The 17,177-nt window shown below is 37.9% G+C and overlaps 1 protein-coding gene across 1 annotated transcript in view; it reads left to right on the top strand.

Annotated features, from left to right (window-relative positions):
- The window catches only part of ARHGEF18 (Rho/Rac guanine nucleotide exchange factor 18), a 2,448,098-nt gene that overhangs the window by 581,516 nt on the left and 1,849,405 nt on the right, over positions 1-17,177 (top strand). Inside the window, exon 7 of the mRNA XM_044090748.1 lies at positions 14,199-14,243. Coding sequence (XP_043946683.1) covers positions 14,199-14,243 — 45 coding nt within the window. The remainder of the gene's footprint in view (positions 1-14,198; positions 14,244-17,177) is intronic.

Genomic DNA, 17,177 nt, shown 5'->3' with positions numbered 1-17,177 from the left:
CAACTGGGGTCTCTTCTGGTAGCTGGGAAGTAGTTCCAGTATCATGCAGTCACACACATTACCTCTTGTTCCTTGGTTTAGGCTGGTAAATAACAGGGCCCAGGATAATAGTTTTTGCACATGCTCATATCATTGTTAGACTTTTAATAATGCTTTGAAAGTCAGACTCAAAGGCTCATATTGGAAGATCTGATTCTGAATGGATGTTGGCCCACACGTTTACCCTAAAGTCTATAATTGCAATTGCCCTAATGAGACATATATGACTGGACTTTACAGTCAAAAGGCCATCTAAGCAAACATGAACTTGTAAAAGCAACTAGCAGGAAGATACAGAGCTAGATATAACCTGTATCCATACAAGGAGAACAGGACAGCATCCAGATAATGGAGAAAACATGTATCACGATGAAGCTACTTCTCCATGCTTTGACAATAAAACATGGGGACAGGCTGGCTTTGGTGATTTTCTCAGAATCAGTCCTCTAACACGGTAATTAGTTGTCTGACAGATCTGGCTTACACTGTGCTGGTGAAAGATCTACACACTGGTTAATGTGAGTCATTAACTTTCTCATCATTTTCTCAATTTCACAATAAAAATAATAAGAACTCATTGAGAATAATATTGAAAATTAATTACAGCTGTATGTTACTATATGTTATAATGAACTTACTGGCTTGATTAAGAAATAAAAAGACTTCAAGGCTCTGGGTATTGATGGAATGATTCCAGATAAATATTGATTTTTTTTATGAAGAAGCGTTTCAGTCGTTAATGAACTACAGCTTGAAAAAATAATCGATTCATAGCTCTTGGAACTATCCAGTTACCATTCCAGTTTTAAAGCAGAAGAAGGATCTCCTAAAGTAAGACTCCTGCAGACCAAGATATATATTTCAAATGTAGAATATAAGCTGTTGATGCCTATATTAATAGACTCAAAAGTATTACTCCCAATTTAATAAATTATGATCAGACAGGTTTTATTATTAAGAGGCAAACTCAAGAATGTATTAATAGAATCACTGTAATAGAGCATATGGAGTTGAATGGAAAGAGTCTTGTTGCTATGGGTCTGAATATACAGAAGGCATTTGACTCACTAGATTGAAGATACCTTTTCTTAGTGTTGGGATATTATAAATGATAACATTGTTATTAATATAATGAAAGATTTTATAATAATTCAAGAGGGATGTTAAAGTTGGTTTGTTCCTATCTTAGAGAACTAAGGTAACTAAGGCAACTGAACACGGATGCTCAGTCTCCCATATTTTAACTATGTTAGTTGTAGAGTCACTTGTGGTTACATTTAGACTTTCTCCAAACATTAAAGAATATTCAATAAATAATAATCATGAACATAAATGATCTCTTCTTGTTGATCTATAACTAATTATAATATTAATAAATCAAAATGTAATGTTGATATTGGCTTTAGGTGTAAGTGTTTGTGTGTTTTATGAAAGAGTAACAGCACTAGAGCTAGCCACCTGGCAGCGTGAACATTGGCTCTAGACGATTGTCACTCTTGATGTTCACACCCTGACCCCATGTGCAAAGATGGGAAAAGTGGTTGCAGATGGATGGATAGAGAGATGAATGTATTATTGACCTTTACTGAATACATTTGTCTCCATGCCAAAATTATGATTTAACAGTATTGAAACATTTACAATAAGCATCAATGAAAACAAAAGGAAAAAAGACGATCAATGGCTATACATATAAATATAATTGATTCTGTAAATAAATTAACTATTTACTTGTAAAAAATATCAAATAAATTAATATACTATAATAAATAGTATACAGTCATAATAAGCAACTGGTTATTTTTTTACATGCTAAGACAGATTGCAATTAGTCAGAATGGTATTGCTATCAAAATGTTATATAAAAATATGAGTGCAATTAATAAATTGTTTGTACATGTTTAGTGTCACCTAATAAACCTTGTATTGCAATTGTAACTCATGTGAGGCAATGGAGCCTGTGTTATCCTCAGTCTTGACAGCCATTGCTTATAAACTGATCACTTATTTAGTATCGCCTGGTAGGATGTAATGGATAATAATTAGCAATTCAAGAGTATTGATTTCTCAAAAAAGTTTAATTAATAGCAAGTACTACAGCCATCTTTCTAATTGCCTGCAGTACTATATAAACAGTCTAATCAAATCTAACTATATAAATAACATTGTAATTCATTTAATTATATTTCTAAATTTCTATTATTTGAATGAAAGGACTTTACATTATTTGCTATAAAATTCTCTTTATAATTTATCTACACCAAATATGAAAGTGAAAAAATGTCATGGAAAGTTTAGGGGATTACTCTTTTTATTAATTGTTTTAGTAATTCTACAATGTTATTGTTATGAGATATTCAGTATAAATACAAATTAAATAGCAATGAATTTCTGGCTGCTCAATAGTATAAAGAATTTTATGTTTAAAAAAAATCAAGCAATTTCTCCTCCTGACAAAGACAATTATCCCAGATTATTACAACTGTTTATAATTAATATAATATGAAGTAATTCTCTTAGCTCTAAATCCTATTTATCTGTATTGTACTAACTTTGATTTAAAAAAAAAATCATCTTAAAAAGACTTCCGATATTGGAGTTTTATTCCAGCTAAAAATATCATTTGAATCATAAAAGTTTTAAAAATCAGTTTAAAACTCTTACTGAAACCACTTTATCTCATGTCTGGAAGATTTATATTTGCAAGCTTTTGCAAAACACATTCTTCACTCCACATAGTTTTCTTAAAACGTCAGAGATATAATAGCTTAGAAAACACTTATTGAAAGCATATCTTCCATTAGTGTTGACTACTCAATCAGTTCAAAATGCTGGCTAAATGTTATGGAAAGACAGTTTTATATTCATTAAGCATTAACTTTTAAATAATGCTGCTTTACTGTCTTATCCATCCATTATATTAAGATATTAATAATTGTAAGAAAGATTGATACCAGGGTCTGGGAAAAGTCTACTCCTATTTCTTTTGAAGAATTTGTACTACATGTTATATGCATGTGTGATATATAGCTATATATATATATATATATATATATATATATATATATATATATATATATGCACACACACACACACACACAAACACACACTCATATATGTATATATAGTTTACTATCAAAATGTGGAATGGCACTTATGTGAAACTGGGATGGTCGAATGCATCTTTTCCAGTTTCCGTAATGCTGTTCTGAAAATGTTCGAAATGCACATTAAGGAATGGTAGTGTACATTCACTAATGTGCATTCAATGTTCTAACAGATTGCACTAGAGTGGGGATTGGGAAATTTACCCTTTTCCTCACTGTAGTACAATCTCGGAGTTGGACTATATAATTTGCAGGGGATGTGGGGGGTGCAGAGAGGCTGCAAAACTGTACAAACTCATGCTGTAGATGTACAATAGGTTGGTTGGTACTAGGCTGTTGACCCTAGGGTCTATACAAGCCTAGCCATAATAATTCCCTGGCTATTTCTTCCCAGAATATTTACTTCCCTGGTCCCCTGTCTAGCAGGGCAACTGATGTGATCCCCGGGGTGAATTTCCTATCTCCCATCCAATCATCAAGGTTCCTTTTGAAGAGGACCAAAGAGACACTCAGCTTGACATGTATGGGCAGTCTATTCCAGAGTATGGGGAGTCTCTGGGTCAGGAACCTATCTCTACAGCATGTTCTGTTCAGTGGGATGACCAGGTTTAGATCCCTGGAGCATGTGGCTCTGAGGGATTGGGATTTCTTTAAGTGTAGCATGTCCTGCAGCTCTGGGTTTGACATGGCCTTGTATGTTAAGCAGAGATAGCCTCTGAGTAGGCGATATGCGACAGAGTATAGCTGGAGTTTTTTTAGACGGTCAGCATAAGGCATCTGCTTTGGGCTTGTGATTCTTTTAGTGAGGTATTTCTGTGGCCTTTCCAGTTGTTGCAGATGTCTTGTGAGGTACATTCCAAATGGGGTGTTGTACTCTATAATGGGTCTAATGAGGGATGAGTACAGTGGGACAATGACCTCCTTTTTTCTCGATGAAAAACCCTTAGTGATGAGGTGTGCCATGTAGAAGGATTTCCTGACTGTTGTGGCGATGTGGTTATCGAAGGTGAGACCACTGTCCACCTTTGTCCTTAAGTCCCATATCACACTTTCGGTGTTTAGTGTACTGACACTTATGCGGTAATTCATGGGTACATGGTTTTTCCCCAAAGGGGATAACTATACATTTCTTGGCATTGAGCTTGAGCCCATGGCTCTGGCACAAAGCATCTGTTTCTGTAAGGGCCTTTTGTAGAATATCCACATAATTTGGGGATTCAATAATGGCTCTCAATTTGCAGTCACCTGCGAACTTTGTTAGCCACAGTCCCTTAGTGCTGGCCTATACTTCAGAGAAGTAGATGCCAAACCAGAGCGGTCCCAGGACTGAACCCTGAGGTACTCCACTTGCCACTTGTCTGGAGCTGGATTTTGAGTCTGCTACTTTTACAGTGTGGGTTCTGTCAGTAAGCCAGTTGGCAACCCCAAAAGAAATGCTGCAAAGAACTAATACCACCAAAAAGAAGCAGCCAAACCAGACCGATATCACCAGGGCAAAGTACGAACTCACAATAAGGCACTGAATACAGGTTTTAGTCACGAACTCACAAGAGCACTGAATACAGGTTTATTAACGTGCAAAATTAGGCAACAAACAGCACACACGTTTTCGTCTCAGAAAGCGACTTCATCAGATAACACACATACACAGAATGTCACCATTTAAATACCCACCCATCTAAACCCAATCAATCAATTATTTAATTACATTTAATAATGTACAGATGATTACATTCAAAAAATCTTTAAAAATCAAGAATTAAAACAAAATAAAATAAATAAATGTAAATACATGTTTACACATATTAGGAGCATCAATAAATCAAATATATTAAAACTGCAATATTCCACTGTTAGTTGAAATTTTACTAATCTCTTTTTTAAATACGTCGAGCTTTTAACTTAAGATAAGGCACCAGTTGGCAACCCATCAAGTGATGTAGGGATTAATGCCCAGCTTAGTAAGTTTATCTATGATTCCAGAGTGGGAGATGGTGTTGAAGGCCTTGGTGAGGTCCAGATAGGCTGTGTGGACTGCCTTGCCCATTCATCCACAGCTCTGGAAACTGATTTGAAGAAGTCATTCAGGTTGAGGAGACAAGATTGGCCCTTTACGAAACCAAACTGGGTGGGGTCCAGTGTTTGAAGGTTGCCATTGTCTTTATTTATAAGTTCCATGATAATGAGTTCCATGGCCTTGCAGATCAGGCTCGTCAGACTAATGGGACGATAGTTCCCAGGATCCAAGGTGGATCCCCCCTTGTGGAGTGGGATAACTGTAGCTGTACACCACTCATTGCGCATGAAGCCTGAGGTGAGGCTATGATTAAACATGAAATTTAGGTAAGGTGCCAGTTCATTTTGTAGTTCATGTATTACATAGTCCAGGATGTCGTCTGGTCCCATGGACGCTGTATTCTTAGCTTTGGAGAGTGCATTTTTTACCTGTGTGGCCGTGATTACCGGAATTTGGCAATCTTTTGGTATTGAGATGGGCCCTTTAGGGGATGAGAGGGGGGTGAAGTTGGCACTGAATCGATCTGCCAGGATATTGGCAATATCCTTGGGATCAGTATATTTAATGCCATTCTGTTGAAGCTCAGAGCAGATCTGAGCATTGCCATTTACATTCTTGACATAACTATAGAATGCCTTGTGGTTGTCCTTGGAATCTTTGGCAATTTTATTTTCATAACTAGCTTTGGAGGATTTTATGAGGGGTCTCAGCTTCTTACTGAGGCTGGTAAGGGAGTATTTTGCATCCTGGGATTTTCCTCTTTTCTGCAACAGTTTCTTCCTTCTGTTATATAGTTTGTTTATGGCAGGAGACCACCAGATTGGCTTCTTTTTTTTTAGAGGCAAGCATCTTGGTTCTATTTGGAATGGCACGATTCATGCACGAGTGGATGTGCTTATACAGTGCCTTAGTGTAGGATACAGAAGTCGAACTTTCATTTCCCATCTGCATGGGTGTCATGAAGTTTGTCACTTCTGACTTGAATAGCATGAAGTTAGCTTTGGAAAAGTTTTTTATGGAGGTTCCCCTACTGGGGGGTGGGGTTGGGATGTGAACGTCAGGGGTGATTAGCTTATGGTTAGACCTGACCAATGAGGGGGTGACCACTGGGGTGGAGCATCGATCTCCCATGTTGGTAATGACCAGGTCTAGGATATTTGAGCCCCTGGTGGGACTATGGATTAGTTGAGCCAGGGCATTGGAATTTATGAATTCCAAGAACCGTTAGGCAAAGGTCTTGGTACCTGAGTAGTTTTCCCAGTTAATGGCAGGGTAGTTGAAATCACCCAGTATTAGGATGTTTGGTTGTATCTTAATATTCTCCAGTTTGTTTAGAAAGATGTAGTGAGAATCTTGGGGCATGGTGGAGGATCTGTAGCAAGCTATAATTTGGATTGCAGTCTTACCTAGTGTTAGTTGCACCTGTAAAATTTCAGATGCAGTTTGTTGGGCAACTAGCCTGGAGGTGTGAATATCCTCGGTGAATATGGACACTCCTCCACCTTTAATGTTTCGGTCTTGGTTTGCTGGCTGAAAAGTGTGGTAAGAGTTGTAGCCTGGTATTGCAGGGGAGCTCTCTGGAGTCTTGAACCAGGTCTCAGTTACTGCACAGATATCGATGTTCTCTATTTTTATTAGTGCCTTGAGAGAGTGCATTTTGAGGTTTAGACTTTTAGCATTGAGTAGCATTACCTTCAAATTTTGAATGCTTATATCAGTTACAGTGGTGGTTTTCTCCTTTGAGCCTTGCCTAAAAAAGGCACTATAGGAGTGGCAAGAGCCTTAGCCAGTAACCTGAATCCCATGGGCAACAGGTGCAGACCATCTCTAGCAAAGCATCATGGTTTGTCGATCATGTTGTCCCAGGCAGACAGATACTGGATCCCCTTTGAATAACACGAGAAACTTAGCCAATTAAATGAAGTCAGTCATTTTGTCCTTATATTGTGGTATCATTCTGGGCGAAAGCAGGATGCTACTCAAGGCTAGGGTCATACCTGCCTGGGCCACATGATCTGAGAGCTCTTCCATGTCTCTTTTCATGTAGTCCAGGGAGGTACGTCTCAAGTCATTCACTCCAACATGGACAATGACAGAGTCATATTTGTACTTGTTGTGGAGTGACGTGAGTGCATGCGTGATGTGGCGGATCCTGGCACCCGACAGGCAGCTGACGGTAATTTTTTTCCTTGTTCAGCCTGGTGAATGGGACATCAGTGTGGCTGACTATAGAGTCACCTATGACTAAAGTGTTGGGTACGTTGTCTTGCCTTAGGGACTGTTGTTGGGTGGCACACTGGTGTTGTGATCTATGTGACACTTTGGTTGTGATTGTTGTTTCTTTGCTTTTCAGCTTCAGAGGTCCTTGTTGCTTGGGCAAGTTAATGTTAAGGGCCTCTGTATAACTGAGTTTAGTGTTACTATGTGCGGATGTTGGTGGTGTGCGTTTTGAAGGGCTATGTGTTGCTCGAGGTGTAGTGCAGGTGTTAATCTTCTCTTCTTGACTGTCTAACATAGTCTTGGGTGGAGAGAGCTTTACTTCCAGTTTGGCTATGTAAGTGCATCTCTCGCAGGTTGTAGTGTTGGGTGGGAGGAGGAGAGGGTTGTCTGTGTACATGAGGCAATGGCTGCATTACCCCCAGTATGCCCAGATTCACCAGGTGGACAGGAGAAATCACCGGAAGCTGAGCCTTGGACATGCCTGGTTTAGTGTTTCTTTTGTAAAGTACAAGAGCTGTTTTCCCTTACCTTGGCCAAGGTACTTTGCAATTATTGGCTGTTTAGTGCCTATGATTAATTTCTCCTTATTAACAAGGACAGTTGAGTGCTTGTATCAGTTTAAGGCTTCCTGGTGCTTCCCAGCAAGTTTTAGAGCAAGTGCTAGTCACAGGGATTCAGATCTTAGTGGTACTACTGAGAAACTAGCTAGTTCTAAGGGAAAGTTTGAAGAGCAAACTTTCTGGCACCGGGAATAGTTTAAAGTGCTAGATTTATAAGCTAATAAAAATGCAGGAGAGCAGAGAACTAGCAGATCTAAGGGAAAATTGAAGAGCACCGCTCAGAAGCTTACAAAAAGTCCTGGATACAGCAAATTTGTATCTGGGCTACGCTAGTTTCAGGAAAGGTAGGAAACAGTTTTTTTTTTTTGTTTTGTTAGTAGAAAGTGAAGAGGCAGAAGATAATGAGGTAATTCAATATGCAGAAGCTAAAGGGGTGGGCCTTTGCCAAGTTCGCACTACTCATTACATCCGAGTGACGCCTCCAGGTGCATCTGCAGTTACCTCCTACTGCGCTTCTAGGTGTCAAATATTGCCTGTTCATATTTGCATTAATACATCCAAAACCGTGATACATACAAGGTATCAGAATATTTTATCTTGAAGCATACACAATGGCAAACACAATTGTATTGATATTTGACCTATGTCAATGAGTATTTCTTAAAAATGTAAGGTGATAACTTAATTTTTAAAGGCTCAAGCCACGCCCACTGGGAGTTAAAGGTACACACTCAAAAGAGCTGTACTGGAGGTGAGCTGATGTAATGTGACTGGGGGGGGGGGGGTGTCCAGTATCAACTTTATACCACAGGTGGGCAGCTCAAAGCCACCAACACAAAAAGACCATAACAAGAACTGGGAGGGTGAGTGGGAAAAAAAAACAGTTGTACAGATTACAGAGATATTAAATCAAAAGTGCAGGCAATAAGTGAGAATAAACTCTTATCTTTTCTCAATATCACAGCTGGCAGTAGGTCAGTGTCTCTGCAGCAACCTGAGCAATAGGTATATCTGATTTAAAACACTGGCTATTTAAGGCACAGGAAAGAAACCAGACCAATTACCTAAACAAAAACAGATGCAGGAATACCTTGGCTAGATAAAACCAGTTCTGTAAACTTTCTCTCATGAAGAAAACAGGCCTCTAGACAAAGGATTTCACTACAAACTGAGGTCAACACTAAGAGATATTCAGCTATATCACACAACAAGGAGAGTAAAAACAGTTGCACAGATTACATAGATATTAAATCAAAAGTGCAGACAATAAATGAGAATAAACAGCCGGCAATAGGTAAGTCTGTCTGCAGGAGCCTTAGCAACAGCTTCAGCCCAACTTCATGAGTGTCTGACGTCACCTCTTGACATTCCAAATCTGTTTGAATGCGGGTGTCCAGGTGAAGATTTTTGACATTCCATACAATATGCCAATTTTGGAATGTCATTTCAACCAAGTGGATAGATTCTTTTTTACTTTCAACATTTTGATAGTATACCATTTTATATATATATGTATATATATATATATATATATATATGGATCTACTTCAGTAGATCGAACTTTTACTAGTTCGATATGCCGAGGCCATATGTTCGAATTCGTAAAAGTTCTAACACTGACGTAAAACCACATAAAACCAAACAACACAAAACTAAACATCTATAGCAGGGGGACTATGCCCCCCTGCACCCCCACACACCCTCCTTAATTAAATATACCAACTCCGAGATTGCACTACATTGCGGAAATGGGAAATCTTCCCTTTCCGCTCTGTATGGAGATCTCCATTCAGTCAGATCAGAGTTTTATAAGTTCAAACATATAGTCTCGGCCATATGTGGTTCAAACTTATAAATGTTCGACCTACTGAAGGGGATCCATATATATATATATATATATATATATATATATATATATATATATATATATATATATATATATATGGCACTGGCACCCCACCTAAGTACCATGTTCAATCATAGCCTCACATCAGGCTTTGTGCCTGCTGAATGGCGCACAGCGATGGTTATCCCACTCCACAAGGGGGGAGCCACCACGGACCCCAGGAACTACCGCCCCATTAGCCTGATGAGCCTGGTCTGCAAGGCCATGGAAAGTATCACCATGGAACTTATAAACAAAGACATTGGCAATCTCCAAACTCTGGACCCCACCTAGTTCGGGTTTGTAAAATTAGATCATGTCTCCTAAACCTGATAGACTTCTTTGAAGCAGTCACCCAAGCCATAGACGAGGGTAAAGTGGTTCACACAGCCTATCTAGATCTTGCCAAGGCTTTCAACACCATCCCCCACTCTGGAATTATTGATAAATTCACTAAACTAGGTATAAATCCCTATGTCACAAGATGGGTTGCCAACTGGCTCACTGACAAAACCCACACTGAAAGAAGCAGACTCCAAATCCGACTTCAGACCAGTGACAAGTGGAGTACCATAGGGTTCAGTCCTGGGTCCTCTCCTGTTTGGTATCTACTTCTCTAAAGTACAGGCTAACACAGAAGGTCTTTGGCTAATGAAGTTCGCAGATGACTGCAAACTAGGAGCCATAATCCAAACTCCTAACAATGTGGACATCCTACAAAAGGGCCCCACTGAGACAGATGCCTGGTGTCAAAGCCATGGCCTCAAGCTCAATGCCAAAAAGTGCATTGTCATCCCCTTTGATAAAAACTCTGTACCCATGAACTACAACATAGGCTGTAGTATACTTAACACTGAAAGTGTGATAAGAGACCTTGGGACACAGGTGGACAGTAGTCTCTCCTTTGATAATCACATCGCCACAGTAGTCAGGAAATCCTTCTACGTGGCACACCTCATCACAAAAGGTTTCTCATCCAGAAAAAAAGAGGTCATTGTTACCCTCTACTCATCAATCATTAGACCCATATTATAGAGTACAATGCCCCTTTTGGTATGTACCTCACAAGACATCTACAACAACTGGAAAGGCCACAGAAATACCTCACAAAGAGGATTACCGGCCTCAAACAGATGCCCTACGCTTACCGTCTCAAAAAACTCGGGCTTTACTCCATCACATATCGCCTACCCAGAGGTGATCTCTGCCTAACATACAAAGCTATGTCAAACCCACAGCTGTTGGACATGCTCCACTTAAAGAAATCCCAATCCCTCCTAGCTACATGCTCTAGGGACCTAAACCTTGCCACCACAATAAAAAGAACATGCCGGAGGGATAGATTCCTGTCCCAGAGACTTCCCATACTCTGGAATAAACTACCTATCTATATCAAACAAAGCTCCTCATTAGCACTCTTCAAGAAAAATCTTGATGATTGGATGGGAAATAGGAAATTCACCTCAGGGATCACTTCTCTGGCTCTGCTTGACAGTGGCACAGGAAAATAATTTTCTTGGGTGGCAAAAGCCAGGGGTACCTTTTTGGTTGGAATTGTATAGGCCCCAGGGCCGATAGCCTAGTACCTACCTAAGAACCTATGAATGTATATGTATATATATATATATATATATATATATATATATATATATATATATAAAATCACTTTCAACCCATTATTATTAAAAATAAATAATTTAGCTGTACATTGTTTTCTAACCCAGATCTCTTTAATTTTATGTTTTAGTCTACTTCTTTCTTTCATTTTCTACACTTATATAAATTGAATAACATAAACCCAAGCAGAAAACAGTGTCAAAACCACCACTAATGAAAAAGCCAAACACTGCTTGCACCATGGTCTCAAACACAACTTTATTGTACCCTTTTTTTTTTCCACACAGTCCAGAGAAACTTTCTGGTTAAATGACTTGATTAGAGTCACACAGTAGACAAATGGAGGCTGAGGAACCTCAGCCTTCATTTGTCTACTGTGTGACTCTAATCAAGTAATTTAACCAGAATGTACCTCAGCCTCCATTTGTCTACTGTGTGACTCTAATCAAGTAATTTAACCAGAAAGTACCTCCGGACTGCCTGAAAAAAAAAAAAAGCTACAATAAAGTTGTGTTTGAGACCGTGGTGCAAGCAGTGTTTGGCTTTTTCATTACACTTATATAAATAGTTGTATTCTGTTTTTTTTTCTCTCTTTCTAAGTTGAATCATTTCCCATAGAAATGGTATTTTCATTCAATGTTTATTTTATCCAAATCATATTAATTTTGTAATATCTGTAGTACAACAATTTGTTAAAGATGGGAAAACATGTTACATAGGGGATTCTGTCACAACTTATTAGATTAATCCTACTAGGGACTACATGCACTATATCTTTCATTTCTCCATCAAGCATAAACATCCATTAGATTTATATTTATTAAACTGTACTCCATGTAAACCAAAGGATAACATCCAGCATCCATTATAATCCTCTGCAATCACTTCCAGGCACATCTTCACTTATATGCACTAATTCACACAACACCTCTGCATAACACAGTCTCACTGTAGTGAATAAAGCTGGGTTCTTTCATGGACTGTTTCAGCAAGTTATCTCCTAACAGATATCTAGTTCCAAGTCTTACTGTGATTTGCTTTTGGAAACCCGTTTTTGTTCATGTGGCTGTTTTATTCCTGTGTCCATTCATACATGACTTTTCATGGGGATTGCAATTGACAAGTTTCCTTCTGACTTCTAGCCCCAAATCTAATTGGAATAATGTTGCTTTAGTTGATGTATAAGGCATAAAGGAAATTACTATTGTTCATCTAACTTAGTATGGGGACCACCTATTGGGGCTCTCATTCTAGGTACATGACGTGAAATAACAGAAGGTAAAAATAGCAAAGTCCATATCCTGGGTAAAAAACTCAATTAAAAATGTAGTACTATGAAAAACAAACATGTTAACTACATCCCACATCAATCAAACCATAGTCTCCAATACCCTGCATCATCTAGATTTAATCATATCCCAATCACATGTTCCTTAATGACCCATTCAATTTTGGTGTTTTATCATTTCTAGATTATTTTGGTATATATTAAGTCATTCACATTTAATTTAGAAATACCCATGTTGTCTATGTAATAAAGTCAGCACCTAAGGGGCCCAAAGCTCACCCTGCTTTGGGAAATTTTCAAAAAAACAATGATAATTCCATTCCTAAATGGCCAGAGGTTATTCCCGAGTTTCATTATCATGCCTTTAAAGAAATGACATTTTAGATAACTTTTCATTCACAAGACAGTTAAGTGTAATACTTTTTTCCAAACTCTGTTATTCTTTGGCAGACTCAGTAAATGATGTGCTGTTAAGTGTTGAGTTGTTTACAGATAAATCTCCATCAACAGTTCTACCTCAGAAAGTCCTCCCTCAGCTGTAGAAATAAATTACAGATTCACTGATTTAGATAAACTTGCATTTAAATACCAGAGGAAGCAATTAAATCCAGCTAATCCCAAATCTCAGCTTGGTATAAAATAGCAAACATTCACTTCCTGCAATAAAAGTGTCGACTCCAAATCAAACATTTTTGGGTAAAGGAATACATCTGTTTGAATCTCTTTCAATTTAGATTTTAATGAGATATAACTGATTTTTAAGTCATATTAATCACAACAGAGAAATGGGCAGGCCTTTCTCTCTCATTATGGGTACATTTTTGGTAAACTACATATTTTTATTTCTATTTTTTCCTTCATTTTTTAAAATATTATCCTAATTTACTGTACAACGGCATTCTTGCTGAATCTTATAGAGAAAACCGATCTTATGTCTTTTTAATAGTCTATCTATAATAATTGTAAAAGTTAGGATATATTTGAATATGAATGCATTTCTCAAGTAGTAGAAGCACACACAGCATAAAAATTAATGGAGCTAACATACTAGTATTAATTGCTAGTGAAGACTAAAGAATGAAATGTAGACAATGAAATACTGAAAATGACAAATGTCAAATGGCATTCACATTTCAAAAATATTAACTGCAGTCATGTTTATTTTATTGTTTTAATAAATGGTATACTGTACTTTTTATTTTTTAATTTTAGTTTTCAAATATGTATGGGCCTGTAACATGGCAGTATATTGAGTTATTTTGTGAGACGGTTTTAACTACCTTAAACCAGTGACCCTGGTATTCATGTATGAGAAGTGTTAGATGGCTACCTTGAAATGTTGCTTTTAGTTATAGACAATACTCAGATTTTTAAGCTATTCTTGACTAAAATACAATATTTTCATTTGTGCATAACAGCTGGAATGACCAATTCCTAACTAAAATTTTCTGTTATGTTTTTACAGTTTAATTGTGCAGCAGGTTCTTCAGGAACTAAAGGAGTATCATGGGTGAGTTGTGTTAAATATAGCCATAACACTAAAAGAATAATATTTCAGTATTATTAACAGCAGTTGTAATAATTATGCTTTGCAAGTGGTGTGTAGCTCTTTCTAGCAATTTATACTAGAAATCTTGGAATATAAGATGTTAATCATGTGTAGTAGTAATAAAATACAGATGTATTAATCAAATATGAAGGTGCTTGCATTCTAGTAGCTAATGACACACCTGTTCACTGCCACTTGTTTGGAAAAGCAAGTATTTGAAGTCTCACTAGCCTGGTTTCCCTTTTCTACATATCCCTTCCAACACCTGACCCTGTGAAGCTATATAACCCTACCAGGACCTAAACTCTAACCCTAATACTAGTACCAAGTTCTCAACCCAAGTCCTCACTCCCCTACTCAACCCCCCACTCCCCCTCCTTCCTAACTCTAAAGTCAACAATAGCTTCTTAGACCTAAAACTCTAACCCCCTTCCCAAAACATAAATTCCCTGATTGCTCCCTAACCTAAAACTTACTTCCCATTCTTTAAACCTAAGACACCTTAAGATTCCCTTTCCACTCCCTAACCCTAAAATCCCCTTCCTGCTCTCTAACACTAAAGTCCCCCTCCCTGTCCCTCCCTACAGCTGCTTGCCTGAATTCATATTTCAGTCTGAACATATTTTATTTATTTATTTTACATTTGTTGACTGGGAGAATCCAACTGGATAAATGTCCATTTTCAGCGGAGGCCCGGGGAGAAAAGCTCCACAGTTTGTAAGTATTCAAAGGCAAGTAAACACATACAGAGTTGTTTCACAAATACAGAGAACAAGTACTAAACATAACATATTAGAAGTACATAGAGAAAAATATTTTAGCTGCAAATTGTAGTATGCCCAGTAATTTCTACTTGAATTAATGAGAGTATGTATAATTCGCCCATAAATATGTGTGACTTTACAATATTGTGTTTGAGTATGATGGTGTAAGAAAGAGATGGGGAGTACAGTGAGTACTAGAGAGCTTTCAGGAGTGTAGTAGAACTCCTAGTAGATGAGGTTTGCGTATTAAGAAATTAGTACATGCCGTAAATTAGTATGCGGAGGTTGACAGAGAAAGTCCTGAGGGAGAAGAAGGTATAGAAGGTCAACCTGGGGGAAGGCATGGGCATTGTCTATTGATAAATAGGTGTTCCCTTAGTAGTTGTTTAAACTTAATGATATAATTTGCTGAGGTACTATCAGAGGGCAGTGAGTTACAGATTTTACCTATGTAGTTAGGAAAAAGGGAGTCTCCTGCTAAGTTATTGGTTCTGGTGATCTTGATTAAGGTTTTGTCACTAGAACGTAGTTGTCTTGGGTTTTCATGTATTTTAAGTAAATTAGATAGTGTTGGTATTTTCTCTTGGGTTTTCGTGTATTTTAAGTAAATTAGGTAGTGCTGGTATTTTGTCTTGGGTTTTTGTGTATTTTAAGTAAATTAGATAGTGCTGGTATTTTGTCTTGGGTTTTCGTGTATTTTAAGTAAATTAGATAGTGCTGGTATTTTGTCTAGATATAGTAGGAGTTTTTTAGCGAAAACTAGTTGGTGGAAGGTAATGAGACTTTGAAGTTCAAGCCACTTTAGTTGGTATAGTGAGTGGCAATGATGGGAACGGTAGGCAGCATTTGTGGCATATCTGGCAATTTGATTGTAACATGTGTCTAGTTTTGTAATTTCTGTTGTGGATAGGTTGGTGAAGATGGGGGCAGCATATAGAAGTGTGGATAGTAGCAGAGTTTGAGCCATAGTAATTTTAGTCTGTTGGTTTAGGTATGTTTTATTTTTGTACAGACTGCCTAGTTTTCTGTGTATGTTTTTGATGGTTTGATTTATGTGCAGGTCAAGCTTCAGTTTGTTGTCAATTGTAATACCCAGTAGTTTTGTGTGGGAGTCTGAGGAGATAACGATACCATCACTAGATGTAATACTGAAAGAATCAGCGTTTAAGTTGGATTTATTTGGTTTGAAAATTAATAATTTGGTCATTTTGGGGTTCAGTAACAGCTTTTTACTGAGAAACCAAGCTTCAGTGGTTTTGAAGACTTGTTGGGTAGTGGAAAGGAGTGTGAGGGGGTTGATGACTGAGCAGACTAGTGTTGAGTCATCAGCATATTGTATGACAGTTGCATCTTGGGTGATCTTGTTGAAATCATTAATGAATATGGAAAATAATTGAGGGACTAATATTGATCCTTATGGAACTCCAGTTGTAACAGGGAGCAGTGTGGATAGTTTGTTATCCCACCTGACTGCTTGCTGTCTACCTATTAGGTAATTTTGAAACCAGCCTAGTGAATCAGTGGCTAGTCCAAGGTCAGTGAGGGAGTCAAGAAGTTTGGGATGGTTGACCATGTCAAAAGCTTTTGATAGGTCTAAAAATATGGCTGATGTTAGTTTGCCTAGATTCCGGTTCTGGTTGATTAAGTTGGTGAAGGAGAGGATGGCAGTTGTACTATGGGCTAGTCTAAACCCATGTTAGGTAAGAGTGAGAAGTTGGTTTTTCAGTAGGTATTGCATACATTGCTGGTGCATACATTTTTCTAATATTTTGGCAAGTGGGGATAATATGGCAGTAGGGAGATAGTTGGTAAGGTCTGCACAGGTCCCACCTTTGTGTAGTGGGGTGACATATGCTATTTTCCAAATTGCTGGAATTTTGCTTTCTGTTATTGATTTGTTCAGGAGAATTGATATTGGATAGGCTATCTCATTAGCAGCTATTTGAAGGTATTTGGCTGGAATGTTGTCGTCAGCTAGGCTAGTTGGTTTGAGTTTACTTAATAGTCTTTTTATATAATCTGTGGGAATAGGTTTGAATTGGAAGGTGGTATTGATATTGGTAGCAGGCTTGGGGTTGCTAGTAGTAGATGTTGTGGGTTGTTGATGAACTAATTTTGAAATGGTTTCTAT

Source organism: Protopterus annectens, chromosome 13.part0, assembly GCF_019279795.1.
Source record: "Protopterus annectens isolate FY-2018-M chromosome 13.part0, PAN1.0, whole genome shotgun sequence".
Taxonomy (NCBI): Eukaryota; Metazoa; Chordata; order Ceratodontiformes; family Protopteridae; genus Protopterus; species Protopterus annectens.
The sequence above is the reverse complement of the archived record's forward strand: the minus strand, read 5'-3'. Positions and strand labels throughout refer to the sequence as shown.